This window comes from Halictus rubicundus, chromosome 17 (genome assembly GCF_050948215.1).
Source record: "Halictus rubicundus isolate RS-2024b chromosome 17, iyHalRubi1_principal, whole genome shotgun sequence".
NCBI lineage: Eukaryota > Metazoa > Arthropoda > Insecta > Hymenoptera > Halictidae > Halictus > Halictus rubicundus.
The window spans coordinates 6,744,480-6,762,821 of record NC_135165.1 but is presented as its reverse complement, the minus strand read 5'-3'; the positions used below and the strand labels follow the sequence as shown (position 1 = coordinate 6,762,821).

General features: G+C 45.6%; 1 protein-coding gene across 7 annotated transcripts in view; it reads right to left on the bottom strand.

Annotated features, from left to right (window-relative positions):
* The window catches only part of LOC143362660 (latrophilin Cirl), a 546,952-nt gene that overhangs the window by 17,672 nt on the left and 510,938 nt on the right, over window positions 1-18,342 (bottom strand). For 4 of the 7 annotated variants that reach the window (XM_076803017.1, XM_076803020.1, XM_076803015.1 and 1 more), the window contains 11 exons: window positions 16,361-16,467; window positions 12,757-12,940; window positions 10,478-10,644; window positions 8,957-9,598; window positions 5,360-5,774; window positions 5,009-5,234; window positions 4,718-4,883; window positions 4,394-4,608; window positions 3,516-3,619; window positions 2,452-2,496; window positions 618-786 (listed from right to left, as the gene is read on the bottom strand). In XM_076803017.1, the coding sequence (XP_076659132.1) occupies window positions 618-786; window positions 2,452-2,496; window positions 3,516-3,619; window positions 4,394-4,608; window positions 4,718-4,883; window positions 5,009-5,234; window positions 5,360-5,774; window positions 8,957-9,598; window positions 10,478-10,644; window positions 12,757-12,940; window positions 16,361-16,467 (2,440 nt within the window). Of the gene's footprint in view, window positions 1-617; window positions 787-2,451; window positions 2,497-3,515; window positions 3,620-4,393; window positions 4,609-4,717; window positions 4,884-5,008; window positions 5,235-5,359; window positions 5,775-8,956; window positions 9,599-10,477; window positions 10,645-12,756; window positions 12,941-16,360; window positions 16,468-16,865; window positions 16,973-18,342 lie in introns of all 7 variants that reach the window. The other 3 variants (XM_076803016.1, XM_076803018.1, XM_076803021.1) reach the window with 3 other exon arrangements.

Below are 18,342 nucleotides of genomic sequence, written 5' to 3'. Positions count from 1 at the left end.
TTATTCGAGACATCATTCTGTTGTCATCAGGTATTCGGTTTTTCGTCAGCGAGACATCGGTCATACGAGATGGTAACATATGATCCCCTGCTCGAGTGATCTTCTTGCCCTATGAATTATCTGCTACTTATAAGTAATATGAAGAATCCGCTTTTGTTTTTGTTTTTCTTTTTTTTTTTTTGTTGATACACAGTGCATCGAATTCTTATGTTACAAGATGCTTGCCGCGTGAATTAGTAACGTACCACAATGCTTACGATAGAAACAGTTTTACAATCTTTTATATAAAAAGCTTTCGACTGTTGTTGTTCACCGGGTCGTTATCGTCTACATGCTTCCGTAGCCTGACTCGAACTTTTTCTTTTTGTTTTTTCACGGAGAACATAGTACAAGGATTATCCGCGGGATTTACATGCGAGAGTATGTATTATTAATATCTTCGGTGTGTGTTTTTGCGTGTAACAACAACAACTGTTCACAGTACTCTGAAGAGAATGAGATTGCACGGTTTGCTCGACCCGAATGCAGACGCGCGGGACGTGATGAGAGAGTGATGATGATTCCGCGGTCTCGATTTAAAGTAAGGCAGACGTTTTGACCCCGACGTATTCCCTTACCTTCTCGTTCTGAACGCAATGGAACACAAAGATAAACAGCCCCTGCAGAGTATTCAATATGCTGAAGATGTACGCCATCACGACGGTCGCTTGGTTCAAGAAGAGCAGCCCGAACGTCCAGGTGAGTCCCAGCAGAAAGACAAGGACGATCGCGCCTCTCAGCCATGCCCTGGTTCGAGAATAAACATCAATTAGTCACACTGAAATCATGCTCCCGCGCGGTGTCGTTCTCGCGGCGATGCTTAAAGGAGCGTGGTGAATGAATCGTGAAACTCCGTGGATCGATGAGATGCCGCCCCTGGCGAAAACTAACCGATCAAATTATTTCACCAACCACATAATTGTTCGTATCAAGGTCAATCGCGAAAGCAAAAGATCGTCAGACAAGAGTAAAGGAAAATCAAGAAATTCGAGTTCTAATGTTTTAGCATCAATAATGGGTGAATTTAATAGACGTTAATTTCTTAATTTAAAAGTAGAAACGGTATTCTTTTTGACTTTCGCGGCTTCGATCGAGCATTTTCCGCGAGGGGCGGTCGAGTTGAACGAAAAATGGGGGTGTGAGGGGCGCAGGAATGGAATTCGCGAGTCACGTGGCGTCGGCCGGGGCTAACGTGCCGAATGATCGATGACGGTGTGACTTTAATTCTAATAATTCCAATGCTACATTTGTCACGTTCCTTATCGAAATGGAGCGGCGAGAACACGGAAGATTATCAGAACGAGTGTTATGCACCGAAGTGCACGCAACGCTTCGAGCGAGCCGCGAGACGCTAACGCGTACTAATGTCGCTCGTTTTTTACACGTGCGACGGTGTTGTCGGGTACACGTTTTTCGAACCGAGGCATTAGCATCGTTAATGTCTCGCATGGTGTATGACACTGGAAGCGGTCGGAGTCCTGTAAGCATCGCACACACGCGTTCCCTTCTCTTATCCCCGGTTTCTTCTCGGGAGCGTGTATTTTTTTTTCCTCGCTTTCTCTTTCGTTCTTTATGTTTTAGCCCGTTGGATCTTTCGTAAACGATCGCGGATCTAGGAGCCACGGCGGCCGGGACAATGGGGGTAGAGGCGGCGAGGGTGTTCTTACGGTTACTAGACTCGCGTACTCTAAACTACTCTCTGAAATCAGGCGTGTTACACCCGAAACTAAGGATAAATTACGGCATGCGATCGAATCGTCGTGTGTACTCAGAGGAAAGGCAAACGGCGTGACGCGTAACCAAGGAGCGAGCGAATAATCTATCGATCGGACCCGGCCCGGCGCCGGTGTGTGTCCTCTCCGTCAAGCGTTACCACGAAGACACCTCCGCACCCAGCAAAGCAACGGTAATTGCAATGTTACTCGGCTCAGGCACGTTCTCATACGCACACACACGCACACACCGCGGGGGTGGACGGTGCACAGGTGGGAAACGATAATTGCGATTCCAGTGAGTAGCACGATCGATCCGGTAATCGTTGAACGATTCTGCGTGTGTTCGTCACGACGAGACTGGCTACTATCTACATTCTACATTCACAGTGTACAAATCGAGAAAACGATCGTTAGCTCGAATGACGAAACACAAAGAAACAAAAATAGATACACAGTGACAATGGGCATAATACGAGTGCGTGTACGCGTGTGTAGGTGTAGGTGTAGGTGTACGTGTACGTGTGTGTGTGCATTGTGTGGGTGGGTTGATGTTTGTTTGCATACGAACAAAAGAAAAAAAAAAGTATGAGAAAATTCGCGCGCATACGCGTGTAAGTAGTGTATGGTGTGTTAAATGTTAATGACGATTAATGATGAATGAGAGGTGAGTAATAATAAATAATGGTAAATATCTTACAAGTGCGCTTGCAATTTGTTGGGAAGAGCATTCTCTTCCTTTCCACTACCAACCAACCACGCCATGCAGAAGAATGTAGAACAGTGTAGACAGAAGTGGGTAGAAGATTTAATACAAAAATGAAACAAGACAGCAACGTTAGGTGATTGTTCCGGCACCATTAATTAATTGATTATTTTTCTTATAACTTTTTTTTTTCTTTTTCTCTTTTCTTTTCTCTTAGAAACAAATGAGACTTATCTGTTCTCTATGGTGCAACGCTCGATTCGTGTTACTACCGACTGCGTAAAGTATACATCCGATGCATCGCCGTCTCGACAGGAATTTAATCGCAAACGCGCGTCGATAATGTGTGGGACGAGAAGCAGCCTCGTTAATAATTCGAGTCGAGCGTGCAGGAAAATTGAACTACCATCACCGATATTTTCAATACGGGAGATTGACCAAGTTAATACCGTGTCGTAATTACTGTATCTCCTCGATTCGACGTAGTTCTCTGTTCGCCCCGAGTGTGCGAATCAACGTTTGCTTGTTCGTTTTGTCGCGACGTGTTGATCGATTGATCGCGGGTCAACGGGTGTCGTCGAAAATCATCGATATATATGCACGCACGCACGCGCACACATACACACACGTGGGTGGGTGCGTGCATACGTATCGCGAGTAAAATAACCTAAGAGATTCAACAGCAAAATACAAGTGGTGTGTCGAACGAACGAAATTTGCGGTCATTCCAACACAGGTACTCAACAGAGACAAAAAACGAAACGAAAAAACTCAGCATGGCCGCCAAAATGATGCGTGACAGTAAGATCCACTTTTCGGGGAAGATCTCTTTAAGCAAGTAAAGCTTGCGAACGTGAACCGAAAGCACCAAACAAACACTTCGTTTATCTACTCGACGAGAGGATATCATATCTCGAACGTGTTTACGGACGGACTCTGATCGATCACTTTATATGGAGATATATATATATATATATATAATATATATTATATGTATATACATATACGGATTCGCTGTTACGGATTTGCGACGAGCCGCTCGGTGTCGTTCGGCTTACCTTGCACTGGCCAGTCGGGAGTGCTCCTTGCTCTTCATCGCAACCGTCGTGTTCGCGTGCCGGCACATCATGTAAATCGCCATCGACAGGAATACCAAGTTCGCCTGATAAGACAACGTCGGAATATTAACAACTATTCCAGCCGCTAACGAGCCGGCTGCTTCCAGCTGTAACGCGACGTCATATTGCTCGGAATAATCGGGTGCGCCACGTGCTCGTCTCTGTCGCTAATCGATGTCATTCGCGACATTAAATGCCCGACGATCAATGATTTTCTACCACCGTCATTTTTCAAGAAATTTGTCAGGACATAATGTCGGTTTTTGTACAAGTCGACATTCATAAGAGTCATAAATCATTTTAAAGGGTGAGCTCCGCTTTACATTTTTCTCTAGGTGTTCTACTTGCTTATTGGTTTTCACTTTGATCAATAAAGTTCAATTTGAAACCGAGTTGCACAGCTTTAGATGTCAGAAACCGACGTTGTTCCCTCACCATAGTTTTTTGTCAAGAACGAAACAGGGATGGTAGAACAATAAAATGTTAAGCCGACCTCTATCGGCAGAATGAAACAATACTTGAGTAAAACAACCGTCAAATGTATGACTCAAAATTTACATCACACTACTGCTGAAGGCTAATGTCGAAGAAGCCTTGAACGAATCTTCTACGTTTCAACCGCAAAAGTTGTACGATTCTTTGGCAACATTGCGAATGTTTGAACATGTTTGAACGACGTTTAAATCGAGCATGACACCGATAACCAATCCCGACTATTTATAATCCTCGTAGGGAAGTCGGATTTATTTCGAGCAATATATTTAAAGACACGTTGCGCAGTGAAAGCAGCTCGGATAATTGCTCGCGGAGAGACTTACCAATATAACGATTATCACAGGCCCAACGAAGCTGAAGATGAAGTAGTTATCCGCTCGCAGCCAGCAGTGTTTATCGGTCCCGTAGCTGAGAGGATCGATTATACAAGAAATAGCCACGACGAGCAACGGAGCACCGTAGGCAACCAGATAGTACCATCGGAGTCTCGATTTTTCCGCCTCGAACACCTCGATCAGCATCACGTATAATTGGAATCCTAGAGAAAGTGGGATACGTGTCAATCATTCGCCTCTCCCCCGATCGCCGAGAAAATGATTTGCCTCTGAGTCTAGGCAGGTTCGGAGATCCAGTGGATCGTATAGTACCTTCGAGGAACATCCAGGCGAACGCGCACAAGAAGAAGAAGTGCAGCAGTCCGGCGACGATACCGCAGACAATTCTCTGATTCGTTTGGCCGATTCCGCAAACGAATAAAATTTCCGCGATCAGCAGGCACACGCAGAGGTTCTTGTGGATGGTCGTTCGGTCGGACTGCGAAGAGGACATAAAGATGAAGTTTAACGATAGTTTGTTTGATCGAAAACCGTTTGCCCTCGGAGTTATTTGAACACCAATTTAGCACGATAATGGTTTAACGGGGTCTCGGTGACGGTTACCTTCAGTCCGCGAAATAATTGGAAAGTCAGGATGGCGAGGACCAGGCAGACGGCAGAAATGATGCAGCCGATGTACGTGATGATCTGTAAGGCGACCTGATTCTCGATGTCGAGACTTATCGCGTGGACGTCCATGAGAACGGCGAAGTTCGTCAGGTGGTTGCACTCGCAGACCGTGTGCGTCGTGTTGGTCTTATGTATTTGGCAACCCACCTTGGACCAAGCGCTGGAAAACCATGAGCAATTCAGTATAGACGATCGTCAAACGGAAGTCCGTTCGAGAGGGTTCGCAATAGCCGGCGAATGGCTCGGGAATAGTTCCCCGGGGGATCTTGATAACTCGGGAATTACCTGAGAATGTAGTCCCAGAAGACGCAGGTCACCTCATTGGTGTGGTTCTTAATGAGCAAATGCTTGAAATAGACCTTAACAGGCTCGTTGAGCTCCCCGTGCCGCCCTTTGCCCAAAGCCGCGGAGATAACTTTGCTGTTGAGAACCGTGGTCGTGTTCCTTTTCGGCAGCGGTTGCTGGTCCTCGTCCATCACCAACGACGATACCTCGGCTTGCGGCTGCAGGATCTCCTCGAGTCTGTCAAAGGCCATGAAGACTAACCGGACAATGCCGTTCTTGCTGTACGCCAGCACAGCGTCCCTGGTCAGCTCCACTCGATCGTTCGACGCTGTCCACCTCTGCTGGGCTGCCCCCGTCGGGAACACTTCCAATTTGTCGCCGATGTTCCTGGTGTCCAGCACGCGCACCTCCATAACTGCTCAACAATAGCATAAATCTGTGATGTTAACCCTTCGAATCCTTCGTCAAAATACCAAACAGAAATTCCATTTCCTAACCGGAAATTCTGCGCACACTTCATGAAAACCTGAGGAGCGAGAACGCGTCGTCTTTTTACGTTCATCTACGAGCTTTCGTTTAAAACTTGTTCGCAGAAGGCTCAACAACACTAGCAATTTCGTTCGTGCGCTAACGCAATTATCTTCGGTAATACAGTCTAACAATTTCTTCTGTAACTACATATTACGTCAAAGGAAATCATTAGGTTTCTGCTAGATATACTAGAATCATTAGAACGACAGGCTTCCGGTAAGTTTAATGCGGTTTTTACTGCATTTTCGTCTTAATGGGATGCTTGATGAAGTTTTTGGATTTCAATTGATTCTGATGACCACAAAAACTAATGTTTTCCAAGGCATAAGTACTCATTTTAGTCCTAATTATTATTACGTGGTACCTCCTCCTGGTTGCAGCTTCCTTCATCTACTGAAAACGGTACTGGAAACAGTCGGAGATACCTGTTCGACGTGTACTTTTTGCGGTTCAAGGGCAGAGTGCGAACCGTGTCTTGTAATTTTGATTTACGAATCGAAGAAAGTATGTTAACTATATATATATAATTTAATTATTTAATGTTGCTTCAACATCAAAGGTCGTTAGCAACGCGGTACATTTTCTTACAATATATTATACAAATTTGTATCCTTGATATACTTGGCAAGACCGGCGATATACTCCTTAGAACTTAACAGAATGGGTAAGGATCTAGGCAACTTAGCATTTTTCCTTTCATCCTCATATTTTTTGCATTCTATTATTAGGTGGTTTATGTTAATTGGTACTTTACATATATCGCAGATCGTATTTTCTTTCTTATTTAACAAAAATGAATGGGTTATTTCTGAGTGCCCAATTCTGATTCTAGAAATTGAAGTTTGAATTTGACGATCTACTGGACTTGGAAATTTATGCCACTCAAAATCCGCTCCTTCATTATGATATTTTTGTATATAATTCCTTTTAATTTTGTCGAATACCTGTTTCCTAAAAATTTCATTTAGGTGGTTTTTAAGATCGTTTAGTCTGGTATAATGGGTGATTTGTTTCATTTTTGTGTTGCAGGCTGCTAATTTGACTGCTCCATCAGCATTTTCATTGCCTTATATACCCATATGCGATGGAATCCAGCAAAAAGTAACGGATTTGACGATTTCAACAGCCGCGTTATAACTTTCTTGTATTTCCTGTATACATTCACTCTTTGGGGCTAGGTGGGTTAAAAACTATCCCACCTTTTGCTCAGCTTTTCATGCATGGTGGGATATATTTGAACCCACCTCGAAAAGTTAAAGTTGCTCATAGTCACACAGTTTAATATTTTATTTAAAGTTTTTCATTCAGTTGGCAATGCTATGTACCAACGGTGAATGCGTAAATAAGTGGAGAAAGAAATGTATGCAAATGAAAACGCATCAGTAGGTCGTGTGTGCTGCTGTGATTAAGTTTGGCGCATAGTTCGACGCAGTGAATTCGCAAAATTCTGTGCAACTGAGGTTTTCATTTTCTTTAAAAGCATGTGCCTCAAAGAGTTAATACAGTTGTAAGGACGTGTCGTGTCGGAAGGAACGACAGCGTCCGTGGATTCCCGACGCCATTCTTCCGCGACGATCGCCATGACAGCGTCTATGAAGTTCCGGGCACGATGGACTCGCCGTTCTCTCCCTGTTTCGCCCCGAACAATAAAACTAACCGCACGTGTGAAGAGCGTTTTCTTTTTTTTTTTTTTCTTTGTAGGCGTCGTGTGTTCCGTTCGATCAGTCATAAACGTGACGGCGCCAGTGACGAGAAAAATTCGAGGCACGCGATGATGGCAACGAGTTTTCTGCGCGGCGCGGCGCGGAAGAAAGTGCACAACGGCCATGGCGCAGGGAATATTATGTTACACGGCATCCGGCCGGCTGTCGCTCATCAAACCCATCTTCTCTCTTTTTGCCCTTTACTGTTACGTTATTTATCACGCGCGGATCTAATGCTGCTACCACTTGATTCGACCGCGCGGTATAAATCCCCTCCAGGTCTGCTCGATCGCGACGCCACGCCACCTTACTTCCGGGAAGTAAATCAAATTGCTCGTAATTTTCCTCCGGGGTTTTGTTGTGATAATGCTGGACGGGAGAGAGGTAAAGCTCGGGTTACAACATTATCCAGGAAGGCACCAGAGAATTACGGCGGGGTTTGGATCTTTGTTTTATCTACGCCGGATATTACTAGCGTCGCATTCCCCAGATAAGAGATCTAGATTTATGCGACCCAATGCTGAAGTCGGACCTACGGTACTCGCATGTCCATTGTGCCGGGGCGAGTCCGACGCAAACTCGCAACACCGCTACGTACTTCTCTTTTAACAGGTGATCTAACACGGATGATAAACTGGACACCGGGCAGATAGCCTCTCCTCGGGACGAGCAGCGCACGGTATTAGTTCCGATGAATAATTGCGCCGGGTTAATAGAGAATCAACGTTTGCCCCGCTCCCTCAGAAATCTTTAATCACCGGCGTCAATCGAGACGCGAAACGAACTTGTACACAATACGATTGCTAATACCACTGGCAGGAAGTATTCGATCGAAATCGGGAATGCGGTTGTTGAAGCAATCATTTGTGCAGTCATTCATCACGAAGAATTAACGATACTGCAAATGCTGTTGGTCTTTGACCAAATGTCAAACGTTGCATAGTTTAAAAGTGTGTGAAGATTATAAGAGAATTTAATTAGCACATATTATTAGATTACATTACTGGGTGCAAATTGTTCGTTCCCGTGTGAAATCGCTATTGCTATTGAACGAGATATTAAAAAATCCTTAGCCATGGTCCATAGACTTCCAAATATTACAAAATAGTCGCCGAAGGGTAATATGTTTAATATTATGCTTATGGTTATTTTAAAGTAAGAATCGATTGGCTGCGCGCCGACGGTTAAGCGAGAAATAATAATTACAACTACTATCCGCGGAGTAGATATCTTCTACGCTTGCAATGAATTTTATTACAGCATTCAGCGTGGTCGTCAACAGAAATACTTTTCGCGTGTCAAACACGCGAACGATTAAAATGCTAGACGCTTAATTAGTTTGACGGAAGAAGAAAAGACTTACGTATGTTCTTGCCGACATGAGTGATCGTTTTCTCGTGCATCAGCGTCTCGGCGAGGAGGAACGCGTTCTCTTCGAGGCCGGTCAATAGAGAGGTCGCGACTCTCATCTGCTCCAGATGACTGAGGTCCTTCCAGGACTCCCTCTGCGTCTCCTCGAGCAGATTGCTGCCGGTCCGAACGACACCTTGAAGCAACTCGGTCACGCTGACCTCCTTCTGGTTCGCGTCCTGGTACGTTCGGATGTCTTGCGCCATTTTCTCGGCCATGTTTTTCATGATTTTCGTGGTGATCATCATGTCGCCGCCGTAGAGTCCTTGGCTGTTGTTGGTCACCTGCGACAGCTCCCGGCTGATGCCGAGGATCACGTCGCCCTCGGTCACCCTGTTCTCGAGGGTGGTCAGCCAGACAGATCGGCACTCGCTCAAATCCGGACTGTCCCTGTACCAGCTCGCGGATTCACCTTTGCCGACACACCTCCATCTCGCTAGTCCGTTGGCACCGCCCGGGCAGCTCTGCACGGCGACGTCGCCGGCCCTGGTCGTGTTCCACGAGAGGTTCCTTTCCTTCCTCGGGGGACACAAGGGGCCGAATAGTATCACGGACCACTGGCCACTCGAGCCATCCGGGTACAGCGTGCTCGGCACTGGAATATTTGAGTTAGTTACGAGCGTTAGTTGGCCCGTTACTTGGCTTTAGTTAATGGCGCCGGCTTTAATGCGATTCTAGTGTCCGGTCCCCCGTGGGCCGGGCTTAACGCGCGACATCGTATCGGGTCCCGGCGAAATGGAATTTTCGATGCCCAGGGGTGTCTTAATCTTTCGCGGTGATTGTTACGAGTTCGCGAGCTACACGAAGTGTCCCGGGGCACGGTACGATTTAGGCGGGGCGCTGTCGTGTCACCGTTTTCGCGTGTAATCGCGCACCGATATCCGCGGAGACACGGTGAAACAACGCGATTCGTAGGTGTTATAGAAAAATGTTCGGTTCAAAGCAAGATCGATCGGCGAAGACATTTCTGTCGGAGGTTGCGTGGATTTTTGCATGTCTTCTTCGCCCATTTGATTGAGAGACAGCTGAAATTCGGAAGCTCCGACATCTGCCCTTTGAGCATTAACCCTTTCAGCACGATCGTCGACTGTAATTGACAGCCGACAAGCCCTCCGCCGAGCCGACGCGTCGACCATAATCGACGGTGGATAGTTCCAACCAGTTATGGACATTCACTCGATAAATCTTGCTTTGTTGAAACCATCGAGGCTCATTTGCCGCTGATCACTGTGTTACGTTAGGACGACGCGACCCGCGCGGATTACTAATTGCGCGAGAGTTGAAGAGAAAGGACGCTGCGGAAAATATTCGGAATGCCGACGTCGATTTCGCTCGCGAGGGGAAAATGCGAAATAGGGTTGAACGGGCGCGGAGGATCAAGTCGGATACAAATAACGTGTACATTCTTGCAAACGACTCGACCCTTAATGCGCTTCCCGTCGAGGAAAGGTATTTAAACGGTCGAGCAACTCACCAGTGGTCCTTCGACTCGTTCTCCAAGAAGAGGTCGACGTCGTTGTGGCCGGAGTGGTCTCAGGGACGATCGCTGGCGCGTTCGCAGACGGAACATTCGCCGGAGGTATTAAGTCCTGGTCCACCTCGGGGACCTCCATATCGACCGAAGACTTCGTCGACGTGGGACTACAAAGACGGAAGCAGTTCGTCATTTTTAGCTCTCGAACGTACGAGTTCTCCGGGCTACCGAGTAACGAAAATATTTCCCCTTTAGAGGAGGACCACCTTGTAACTCGATTTCAAGGAACCGCCCGACCAGTCCGCTTACGCTAAAGGACGCGGCAGAATTTCTTTTTCGGCCTTTGAAGAGTTACGTGACCACCGTTCGACTTACCTTCAATTACTCGGACAAATATTAATGCAACGATGGCCCCGTAAAACGCGCAATACCTCCCCGGGAACGAGGAGTTTTAGATCTTATCGGACGAATTCAAGTATTCCGCTCCGAGGAGAAAGAAATTGGTCCCTGCACGAACTTTGTAATTATTTTTGCTGGATGGATGCGTATTTTTGAAAATTGTAGACATTTTAGTATTTGTATTTATTGAATAATCATTTGTAGTCCGTGCTGGCTTGCCTAGCAAGATAGCAGCAACCACTAGGTTCAGAATCATGTATGTCGGTATAACCAGACATGTTACTCAAACAAACTAAAAAGCAAATAGTAACTGTACGTTAGGTCTTACTTCGTGGATTTCTTCGAAACTCTAGTGTATATTTACAAAATATCTTGCTGTTTCTTCCCCCGTTTACCAAGGAGTTATGGAGAGTACTTCAAACTTTATACAGTAATGCCTCGACGTACAGTATATGTGTATTTTATGTGCCGGTAAATTGACAGTAGATGTACAACAAAAAATTGTACACATACTGCCACAGAAGAAACATGCACAGGCTCACGAAAGTATTCAAACGCCCTTTAACCCTTAGCACTCGAATGGTGCCTATAAGGCACCATTAAAAATGGCTGTATCATTATTCAAAATATTACATTACATTTACACACATTACATTACATTTACATTTTTAAGAGTAAACATTGCATTATTGTACGAGTAAATTGTGCCATTTTTGTATGTATAATATGACAAAAAAATATATAGAAGGGAAATATTCTAGGTCGTAAGAGATGCTTCGTTTTGGAGTTAGAATAACTTCGAGTGCAAAGAGTTAAAACAGTATAGCTTTTTTTAAATTGGATCAAACGACCTGATTTTCCAAATGATGTGCAAAAAAGATTTTGAAATTGGCAAGAATTACGTGAGAAAATAAAAATGGCACCTTTAAAACTTTTCCATTTAGTTATACACATGCTGAAACTTTCATCGAAATCAATTAATGTACGTAAGAGCTACAAGTAGTCAAAAGTGGAGAAAATCGTAGTTTTTCACGACTTTTGGTCAGTTTCTGCTTAAAGTGCCATTTTTATCTGCGTCAACTGATTGCGATGAAATTTTCAGTATGTGCATAACTAACGTAGATCTACAAAACGCATATTTTTAATTTTCATTATAGGCTCAAATAAAAATGTTTTGGATAGTGCCTTTTCTATTTGCTCATATAAATCCTAGCAATTGCAATTTTTTCAAAATCTTTTTTGCATGTCACTCGGCAAACCAATTCTTCTAATTGTTAAAAAAAAAATCAGGTCGTTTGGTTCGATTTTAAAAAAGTTTATGCTGTATCAAAGGGCGTTTGAGTACTTTCGTGGGTCAGTGTATATACAGAAATTTTTTAAAAATTTTTGATTGCGCTATACGGAGGTCTACCGTATTCACTAATTAGTTCGGATAGTCGAGGTTCTACTATATCGCGAATTAAACAAGCAAACACGATCCAAATTGTATCGTGTTTGGTATCATTTTAATCAGCGAAATGGCGCGAATATGTTTACAAAAGTTTGGCAAAAAATAATGAAAAAACAAAACAGTTTTATCATCGGATTAGCATTGTCTCGGCGAGAAGCTAGTGGCAAGAGATCAAGGGACGTGATCCACGTGATCTAAGTACCATTTCGGTTTCGCGTGATACATCGAGACATCACTGTACTCGCTTTTTAGGGAATAAAACGTTTTGAGAGTTGTTCGGGGGAGTGTCCTTGATAATATACGTCAAGGTCCAGATCCCCTAGGGTAAACAATTACCGAAAGTAATGAAGTGTTGGGACCGATCGGCTGTCCATTTGAATGGAACGCGGAGAGCCGTGTGCGCGTGGATGTGAAAGTAAAGTGTACTGACCTTGATGTGGTGGTTATTGGCAGTGCCGGGGTGGACGGTGCCGGCGGCTGCGGCGGCTGCTGAGCCGGGGGTGTCGTAATCCTAGAGGGAGGCCTGACAGTCGGCTTAGCCGTGCTCCAAACGCTCGGCTGCGAAGTCACGAACCACGGCGGACTCGGACGGGACGTTGTCGTGGTTGTCGCTGCTGCAAGTGTTTCGTCGAGCTCGTTTTAACGTTGGAAGGGCTATAGCAGCGGCGGGGGTTTCGGGCGGGTTTTGTAACCGAGGTGGCGTCGGCGAACACGCGGCAAAGCAGAGACGCCGGTCTCTCGGAGGGTGGCCGAGGATCCTAAGAGCTCGTCTACGAGCTTATCGGATTCGAACGCCGGGTATAATTAAGAAGGAAAGTGATTTGAGGGGCTCGCCGGGGGTAGACGAGCTTCTCAGCCGGCTCAAACGACGGGGATATTTTAAACCTTCTTTGAAGGGAGGGCGGGGATCAATCTCCCGTAGATTCTCCTTGCTTCTCTCTCTCTCTTTCTCTCTCTTAGCCAGAGAGCGTCCGTTTGTTTCTCCTGGAATTGCAACGTTGCTGCGAGAACGTCTTTAATCTCGTCGATTGAACCTTGTTTTTACCGGTTACCCGGGATCGAACGTGAAATTAATCGGAGGTTACGTTGATAGATATTAATCGGGCAAAACCGTGCGCGGCGCCGATTGTTACCGGTACTCGTCGAAAGGGTTCGAGCACTTCGACATATTGGTTTCTCCGAGAGATCGGAAATCAAAGGAGTCCTCTCTTTCGACGCTCTCTATCGATTTATTCGACGAGGCGGTTCGAAGAGTCCCCGGGATGATGGCATTAGGTGCTGCTTGCATCGCCGATTTAATCCTCGATGAGATAAATAATAAGCAATAGATTTCGGTACGTTCTCCCCCGATGCTTCGATGGGGGATCGTGACAGAAATATACCCGAAAACGAATGCCTCGGCCATAAGGCGAGCCAGAGGACGAGATTAGCCTGCCTCGCGGCTGATATCGCGACTATATCTGGCCTAAGAGGAGAAAACGATCTTTAACCCAAGATGGCGACGGCAGTTAATCCCCGAGTGGGATGGTCCGCGTATTTCGCGGTACTATCTCTATAGGGGTCATCTTTATTGGCCGAAGGGGTTGGCGATAAGGTAAAATACCGGACGTCGCCGATATCCGTTACGATAGTCGGCCGTGCGAGAGAAAGAGAGAGAGAGAGAGTGAGTGAGAGAGAGATGGCTATGCGCGACTGGTAACGCGGAGAGAGGGCGAGAAAGAGAGAAACTCTCTCCTCTCGCTCGTGGTATCGGGGCTACCAACCAGATCCGACTCCCCCTGGATGTACGTCAGTGCTCCGAGACCGATCTATCGAGCCTCTTGAGTATCGATCACGACACGACCGATGTGTCGGGAGCCGTGAAAGGCAAACAGAGAGACGAGGGAGTTGACAGTTTATGGTCCAATAAGTGATTGTGTCGCCCGCCGGTTTTAGTGGATCGTAGGGGTGAACGTCGCATGATCGGCTTCGCCCGAATAGATCGTTCTTCAGCTTGTTGTTGCCATTATTCTACCGTCTTCGTGATCATTGAAATTACTCGAAAAAATATTTCGATTTGGTTGATTGCGAAAGGATATTCATTGTTCACTAGATACATGTCTTTAATACCATTTAATCGAATCCCGTTACTGGACTGCGGTAAAAGATTCCTTCACCCTATCAGGAGTTTGAACATGTTCCCGAGGAGATGAAAATCTCATTAAACTTTTTCAAAGATTTTTCTCTACCATAAAATCCGCAGTCAAGTATTCTCAAGTCTCGTGACGTAGACGCAATATCAATTTTTTTTTAAAGATACCTTCTCGAAAATGTTAAGTACTGACGTAAACTACGGTCCCTTAATCTTCTTATTACTTCTTGTTCAAAATGGATTGCAGTTTTGCAAATTTTGTCGATCAAGCTCGTCCCGCGGCAAAATCTTTAGACTCGACGGTCTTCATCTCTATCGTGCGACAGTAAACGGCCTTTTATATGAATAGAAGCATCCATTCCGATCCTTTCACAATTAACCAAGATACGTTACGAAACGGTTAAACTGTCCGAATAGTTTGCAAGTGACTGTACGTCCAATAATTTGCAACGCGTGCTCGGCGATTTGTAAACCCGAGTGAGCTTCACCCCGGACTTCAGTTGTAAAAATGGAGATTAATCGTGATATCGAACGATGACGATCGGATATTCAGATCAAGATTGGCTGTTACTTTTTTTTTTGGACACTTAACAATCCGATAAATAAAGGATTAACAGTGACAACAATAAAACCGGATGCATCGATCGCGGGAGAATTAATCGGGGAGCTGTTTATGGAGGCGAGCGACTCGATGCAAATTCACAATAACGTGCCGATGCGTCGTTTCGCCACAGTCGAATCGCAGTATCATCGAAGGTAACGATCGATGCTTACAGCAATCTCCCGGGACTCTATGCTCTTATTGGCTCGCGGAAGAGTTTCATTACGGTACGAAACACGTCAGAAACGTTCGACGCGTGTATCTCGCGTTACCGATCCCCTACGATCGATTTCTCGATTGCAAAGATCACGTCTCTCGCGAACTCTTCCACCTTCTCCTTCTCTCCGTTTCTCTTTCTCTTGTTCTCTCTCTCTCTCTCTCTCTCTCTCTCTCTCTCTCTCTCCCTCTCTCTCTTTCTCTTTCCCTTCTCTTGCACGTTTTTTCCCTTTATACTTCTTCTGTCTCGAGAGCGCATAGCCGATGCAAGCTGCCGGGAGATCTTTATCGGGACCCACGGGCTTGCAGAGTAACGTGGGCAACGTGAATCATAAGCGACTTCGGGAAACTCTAATCGATTCTCGCGGTCTGCGTCGAGCTTTTTGCCTCTTTACCCTCGCGTGGACAAAAAAGTAACCAATTTCCATCGTCTTTTCCGAGAAAAATCGGAAGCTAGAGAGACCGCGCATAATTCCGACGGAATGCGCCCGTAAAAACGGGAATTCTGATCGTGCTTTTATCTTGCATCATAGATCGGCGTAAGATGGCCGTTTTATGCGAAAATGTCTAACTTTTTTACTTCTTGCACAAAAAAGACAGTGCTCCAGCAAAATAATCTTACATGCTCCAGGAGCAAAAACTACTTTCACCGTAATCTAAAATGGAGCACTATAAATGAATAAATTAATCATTCTACCCGACTACAGTGAATTCTCGATATATGTCAACGACATGGGTCTTGCCAGCGTCGTGTGTCGTCTAGAAGACATACCCGTGTCATGTTCACAGTCCTCGGCGTCCGAGTGGGGATAATTCCGCGACGTTTATCATCCATGCCTTGGCGACATATGTAGAGAAATTACTGTAGAGTCTAAAAACGTTTCTATCGATTCATTTGTGAAAAAGAAAATCCGTCTGTGTTACCAACGAAATTAGGAATACCGCTGATAATCTCCTGTATGATAAAATCAATTTCAACAAAGACGATTTAATAACGACAAGGTCGTTTCTGCGGCAAATGGACACTGGCGAGAGAGAAAGAGATTCGTTGCAAAAGATGGATATAAAAATTAGTGTTTTACTTACCAGACACGCATCGATAGTGTGCTTCGAGGTACTTGTGCGTGCTGGGACAAGGATCGCCGAATTGCAGAGTGGACGCAACGATGCTGCAGTTCTGCTGGTTGTTGCACCTGGATATCGAGGGTTTCGAGTCGCGGTTAATCGAAAGTGCACCCTTACCAAGTGCACTGTACCATGGATACCCTGTCCCTTTTCTTTGACCGTCGTGGGGGTTGGATCGAGAGACTTTTTCGACGTAGATCGCGATTTACAACTCGTATTCGCTCCGTAATCCAAGCTTTCTCCAACGGATCGATCGATCTCACAAAAAAAAAAAAAAAAGAAGGAGAGAAGGTATCGAAGATCGGAGGCATTTTCCTCGCGATCATTCCGACCTTCGACGATCCTCTTTATCCTCTTTGTGCCGGTATCGACGTTCTAAAATGGCTGCTGCCGATTTTCTTTCTCGCTTCGATCTCGAGACGGTGGAAAGGGCTTGGACGAGCGAAAAGAAAAATAGTGCACCAACCTAGACAATAGTACTGCGCCTCGATGTACTTCCCGGTTCCGGGACACGGGTCCTCCTCGAAAATGTTGCTGCGCACGTCCACCGTACAGGAATTACGATAATTACACCTGCAATCGTCACGTGAGCAAGAGAACGTTACCCCAGAGGACAATGATTGCGGGGAGATTCAGCGTCCTTCGACGGAATCACGAACCGAGAATCAAAGGCTATGGCGCCTGAGGGGGATCGAAATCGACCTTGAAACCCTCCATCCGATCCGGAACCTCTCTTGGAAATTTGTTCATGGAACGAACACTCGGAATTGATATATCACAAAACTCATGGACTCAATAACATTTGTTGTACGAGACAGGCTTGGGCACGTTACAAAATTCAAAGAAAAATTAATAACTCTGACCCTTTCATTTCGTTTGAATCATATCATTTATAAAGGTAAAGGTGCAGCGCAAAAATACTTGGAAAATTGATCGATCTGCAACTTTATTCCAATATATTGTTCGTTCTAACTGAACTGTTTCTGCTAGTTTATTATTTTTATTTTAGTGCATTTATTTCCAAACTCTCTCTCTCTCTCTTTCTATAAACATCCGTGTTCGCATCGAATACGTGGTGTAAAATAAAATAGAGAAACGATTCCCGCCGCTCTCAATGAAATAAGATTTTCGGGTGTCGTTGAAGCGAACGAACACTTTTAAAGCTCTTTGAACAATGCTCACGCCCGTCGGACGTACGTGATCACACCGGAAAAGCGAGAATGAGTCGCGGTAGCTTCAGCGAAAGTGTTAGTGACAATAGACGTCTGATGTCGTTTCCAGGACAATGGGTTAGTAGAGACAAGGGTTTGCAAGAGTTTTAGAAGCAACAATAGGCGGTCGAAGGCGGGCCGGACGAGCCCGTACGTGTGTCGTGTGCCGAATTTCGTCCGGTGTTAATGTTTCTCCACGGCTATGTACAGAAAATCATGCAGAGGGGGACGACGTTGCCTTAGAAAAAGGAAATCCTTTCGAACGGTTTGCGGCCGAGTTGACAACAATCGAACTTTCGAGCAAAGTCTTGGGCGTTCTTACGGGCGCCGCGTCGCGTCGCGATTTCTCTCTCAAGAGAGCGCTTAATGGCCGAATGCGAAAGTATCGGTGGCACGAAATGGTAAACTTTCGAGAGGAATTCTGCGTCACGGTCCTCTCCCCCCACCCTACCCCCGATTCTTCGTTGGTACTTTACCCGGGACCCTTGTTCGTTAAAAGGCATCTCGTTCTTGGGAATCGCGAAGGAGAGAACTCTTAACTCTTAAAGCTCAGTCTCTCGCGGAGCACAATGGGACGAGAAGTCAACGTTCCTTCCCTTCTGTTCGAGCGATGTCCCGATCTCCGGTTACCAGCGACACGTTTTCATTTTGCACCGGTAATCGGACGACGCAGCGCAGCGCCTCGTTCGCGCCGATTGTTCGATTTAAAATGTACTCTAATCGTCTTATCAT